This window comes from Peromyscus eremicus, chromosome 1 (assembly GCF_949786415.1).
Source record: "Peromyscus eremicus chromosome 1, PerEre_H2_v1, whole genome shotgun sequence".
Taxonomy (NCBI): Eukaryota; Metazoa; Chordata; class Mammalia; order Rodentia; family Cricetidae; genus Peromyscus; species Peromyscus eremicus.
Genome location: NC_081416.1, coordinates 54,656,496 through 54,661,711, shown reverse-complemented (window position 1 = coordinate 54,661,711; position 5,216 = coordinate 54,656,496). Strand labels below are relative to the sequence as shown.

At 54.0% G+C, this 5,216-nt stretch overlaps 1 protein-coding gene across 1 annotated transcript; it reads left to right on the top strand.

Annotated features, from left to right (window-relative positions):
- Positions 1-1,739: 1,739 nt before the first annotated feature.
- Positions 1,740-5,194, top strand: Kcnk7 (potassium two pore domain channel subfamily K member 7). The gene is given in 5 exon segments (XM_059253788.1): positions 1,740-2,167; positions 3,447-3,845; positions 4,044-4,248; positions 4,250-4,373; positions 5,126-5,194. Coding segments are annotated over 5 exon segments (1,116 nt in total). The 5' UTR covers positions 1,740-1,848.
- Positions 5,195-5,216: the final 22 nt, after the last annotated feature.

Sequence of the window (5,216 nt, the reverse complement as noted above, 5' to 3'; positions counted from 1 at the left end):
TGCAGTCTGTCACCTTTCTTGGAGGTAACCCAGTGTCCTTGTCTTCATGCCCCTAAAACAATGAGCAGATAAACAGCCTGAGACGAATCTAGAATGCCTGTACCACACTTCTCTCCTAGGGCCCATCTCAGCCTCCCCAGCACTACAAATACCCATCTCCTCCACCTTCTGACCATTGCCAGCCTTTGTCCACTCCACATTCTCACTTGTGACATTTCCGCCATTCAAGTGAAGGTTCGCGCCGCTGCTCCCTGCTGGGTGGCCCCTGCCAGTGGGGGCCCAGCTGCAATACCGTCATCTCTAGCAATCCTCAAGCCATGCTGTCCCCACGCTAGGTAGATCTCATGCCTATAGCCTCTGGGAAACATCTTGAGGGTTTGCCCTGGGTTTGCCCATGGCCTGGATCTAGGCAGAATAAGCACGCCCACCAGGTGTGGCACGCCCACCAGGTGTGGCACGCCCACCAGGTGTGGCAGTGACCCACCCTGGCATTCTCCACACTGCTTGGAACTTCTGTCTCACCTCCTCCCACCCACTGCTTTAGGCCAGGGTCCCTCCATGGTTTATGAGTGAGCCCACTGACACACGGCAGCCATTCCTGGTCTGTAGTCCAGCCAGGCAGAGAGGCAGGAGGTCCCCAGCAAAAGCTGGGAGAGGAAGTTTGGCACCTGTCCAGAGTGCTCCTACCTCATTTTCTCCACAACTACTTCCAACTAATCCCACAATTCTTTCCCACCCTCTGCCTAGCCCACCACTGTTCCACCCAGAGTGCCATAGAGTCCTCTAGAGATTTCCCTGGGTCCACTGTCCCCAAAAGCCTATGTCCTCAGACCCTTCCTTATGGTTAGTCTCTTGATTACTATGGCTGACTTATGACATTTTAAATTTATTTTGAGACAGTCTTACTCTGTAGCCCTAACTGACTTGGAACTCACTATGTAGATCAGGTTGGCCTCGAACTCACAGAAATCTGCCCTTCTACCTCCCAAGAGCAGGGATTGAAGGTGTGTGCCATCACACTCAGCCCTATATACTTTTTAAAATATATATAGATGGTTGTTTTGCCTGCATGTATGTCTTCACAAGTGTGCCTGAAACTGGAGGAAGCAAGAAGAAGGGTCAGATCTGGATCTGGAGTTACAGGCGGCTGTGAGCTGCCATGGGATCAATCCCAGGCCCTCTGGAAGAGCAGCCAGTGCTCTTTACAGCAGAACCATCTTTTCAGCGCCACAACTGGCTTTTGTTCTGTCCTGTTTTTCCAGACAGGCTTTCTCTGTGTAGCTCTAGCTGTTCTGGAACTCGCTCTGTAGACCGGGCTGGGCTCAAACTCAGGCTTGCCTCTGCCTTCCGAGGGCTGTGATCAAAGGTGTGCATTACCACAGCCCGGCTCCTACCTGGCTTCTTATTCTCTGCTTGAAATATTACTTCCTTCAAAGAGTTTCCTGAGAAGCTTGCCCTCCCTGGTGGCTTCTCAGCAGATTTCTTGTATGAGCACCAGGAGGGGAGAAACCTGTGTCTGCCCTCTTCCCTGGGGCCTGAAGAGTGAACTGGAGTGGATACACGGCTGAGGGCCTGTGACTGTGAGCAGGTGTGAGGCTCTCTCCAGGCAGCATTTCTCACCCACTCTTCCACCACAGCGCCTTCCTCCACCTCCCCGCAGTGCCTGGCTGCCATGTCTTGCCCCAGAAACTGGGAGGCTCCATCTCACCTCCCTCCATTCACACCCCAGTCATCTCAGCCACCCACCCACGCAGCACCTCCTCCCAGCCACGCCCCTTTGCAACCCCTCCCTGGTGGCTCTGGTGACTTAGCCAGCTCCCCTCGCCACCCCAGACTCGGTTCCATGCCATGGGGAGTCTGAAACCGTGGGCCAGATACCTGCTCCTGGTTGTGGCCCACCTGCTGGCCCTGAGCCTTGGGGCTGTGGTGCTTCAGGCCATGGAGGGCCCCCCAGCACTCCAGCTCCAGGCCCAGCTCCAGGCTGAGCTGTCTACCTTCCAGGCAGAGCACAGGGCCTGCTTGCCGCCTGAGGCACTGGCGGAGCTGCTAGGTGCTGTCCTGAGAGCACAGGCCCATGGAGTCTCCGGCCTGGGCAACGGCTCAGAGGCAAGCAACTGGGATCTGCCCTCAGCCCTGCTGTTCACTGCCAGCATCCTCACCACCACCGGTAGGCCACCACCACCAACCTACCTAGGAGGAGGCTCTGAGGGCCCTAGAGCGCCGCCCTTCCCCCATCCCAAAGCTCCAGACAAAGCCAAGGCTCTATCAGGCCTGACATCACAACTGGGGCTCCCCTACACCACACACCCCAACTGGTGCCTCCACTTAAGCTGCCAGGAGGGGTGTGGCCTCCCCAGCCCCACCCCTGTGCACTCTGAATCCAGGAGAGAAGCCCAGATCACGTGGGCCTGAAGCCAGGCAAAGAATACGGCTGGGTGGGAGAGATTCTTAGATGAGGAGAGATGCTGTAGGAAACACAGCTTAGGCACCCTCTGAAGAGGGTGAGGGGAGGAAGTACTGATGTCCTCTGAGCCCAGGGTTGATGAAATTCCTGGCTAGGAGAACAGCATGTGCTTAGGCACAGGGAAATAAAAGTCCTAGGGTTTGGTTTGGTTTGGTTGCCCTGCAAATAGTCTAAATACTTGTTAAAGTGAAATGTGTATTTCTAACTTCTTTTCCAACTGGCTGGAGCAGAATGGGACCTGCCTCTAGAACACATGCCCTCTGGCCTACCCAGTCCTCACTGCTCTCTTTCCTCACCTCTGATTCCTATGAGCTCTGGAGTTGACAACCTGTGAACCCCGTTGATCCTGTTCTCCCAGCATGCCCCACTCTCCCACCTCTCCTTTACTTGCTGCTGTTCCTCTGCCTCTGACTGCGGTCTCTCGCGCATGCTGAAAAAGTTCACTTTTCAGAACTTCTGGATTTCTTGCTTGCGTCCCCCACTGTAAACCAGGGTCGGGCAGATTTAGATTCAATGTGGCACAAGATACGGCACACAGAAAGATGGCCACACATGCGGGGAATGACATCAGACGGCACCCCACGGGGTGTAGATTTGGAAATACTGGTTAAGAACAGAACTTTTAAGCTTCAGGATGGCGGTGTCAGGCTAGGAGTACATCAGTTGTAGAGCCCCTGCCTAGAATGCACGAGGCTCTCTAGGTTCCACCTGAAGTACAGGGAGAGAGGAAGGGCCTGTCAAAGAGAGAACGTCAGTTCTAAGTTGTTCCAGCTGCAAAAGGCCTAGGGGAATGTCTTCAGGATTAATTTTCCAGAAAAGACAACAGGGACCTGCCCACCATCCATCCATCCAGTCAAAGAGGATCCCAGCCTGAAGCAGTCATGTCATTCGGCTACCGAAAGGCAGACTTCTGTGGGAGAAGATGGAGAAAAATGTGACCCCCACATCAAAAGCTCACTGCCCACCATTTTCTCTTTTTCAGGTTATGGCCACATGGCCCCACTGTCCGCGGGTGGAAAGGCCTTCTGTGTGGTCTATGCAGCCCTCGGGCTACCAGCCTCCCTAGCACTTGTGGCTGCCCTGCGCCACTGCCTGCTGCCTGTGCTCAATCGCCCGGGTGCCTGGGTAGCTGTTCGCTGGCGGCTGGCGCCAGCCCAGGCTGCCCTGCTCCAGGCAGCAGGACTGGGCCTCCTGGTGGTCTGTGTGTTTGTGCTTCTGCCAGCGCTGGTGCTGTGGGCTATCCAGGGTGACTGCAGCCTGTTGGAAGCCGTTTACTTCTGTTTCGGGTCACTCAGCACTATCGGCCTAGGGGACCTGCTGCCTAGCCATGGACGTGGCCTGCATCCAGCCCTTTACCATCTCGGACAGTTTGCCCTTCTTGGTGAGTCCAGAAAAGAGGAGGGTAGAGGACTACAACTCAGGGTGAGATCCTACCCCAGGACACAAAGTGGGTGTTGTAGTCCAAAGAATTCTGGGGCCATGCTGGGAGTTGCAATAGTACCAGGGTGGATCATCACACTGGGGAGTGGGTGGGGAGCACTGTGAGCACCCCAAGAGCTGCCCTAACTCTCCTCCCCAGGTTATTTGCTCCTGGGGCTCCTGGCCATGCTGTTAGCGGTAGAGACCTTCTCAGACCTGCCACAGGTCCGTGCCATGGTAACATTCTTCGGGCCCACTGGCTCTAGAACAGATGAAGACCAAGATGGCATCCTAGGCCAGGATGAGCTGGCTCTGAGCACCACGCCTCCTGACCCCCCAGCATTGGAGCAAACCATTCCAGCATCAGCATCAGAACAGACCCCAGCTTGCTAACACAAATCGGGGGACAGGGCTCCAGCTCGTTACGTTGGAGGACCCTGAGCAGGAGGCCCTGAGGAGTGCTGGGGAGCACAGCAGGAAGGGGTTGTGGGTACCAGGATGTCAGGGGATAATGTTAATTTAAATAATTAAATGGGCTGCTTAACACGCACCAGGAGGCTCTGGGCTCAATCTTCCCACACCGGAAAAGAATTCAAATGTGGGAGTACATGTACATCAACCAAAAAAAAAAAAAATCTACTATGGGGGTGGGGATGTGAGGAGTGGGCATGTGGGAGGGATATGGGGGGTTTGCACTCACGTGTGGAGGCATGGAGCATGTCTGGAGGTCAAAGGACAAGTTTGTGGATTTGTTTCACTCCTGTTTGCCTTTAGGTGGTTCCAGAGATTGAACTCAGATTCTCAAGCTTGCCCAACAAATGGTTTTATCCACTGGGCTATCTGAATGACCCATTTCAACTTTTTGTCTTTAGAACAATGTAAATCAGGCTGGCCTTGAATCCACAGAGATCGATCTCCCCAATGCTGGGATTAAAAATATGTGCCTCACCTTTAATCTCAGCACTCGGGAGGAAGAGGCAGGCAGATCTCTGAGTTCGAGCCCAGCCTGGTCTACAAAGCAAATTCCAGGACAGCTAGGACGGTTACAAAGAGAAACCCTCTCTCAAAAAAAAAAAAAAAAAAAAAGCCACCACCACCAGTCAAAGCTGGTCTTGAACTCCTGATCTTTCTACTACTGCCATCACCCCAAATACTGGATTTATAGGTGTATACCACCACCATGCCCGTGGTTTCAGATTTTCTTTCAAAATGAGTTTTTCCTCTGGCCCTCATCCTTGGAAGGCCGCATCTGTGAACCGCCGAGCTCAGCTGGCCCGGGCTAGAATCACAGAGACGGCATTATTAGCCTAAGTCCCACCCTCTTCCTTCTATT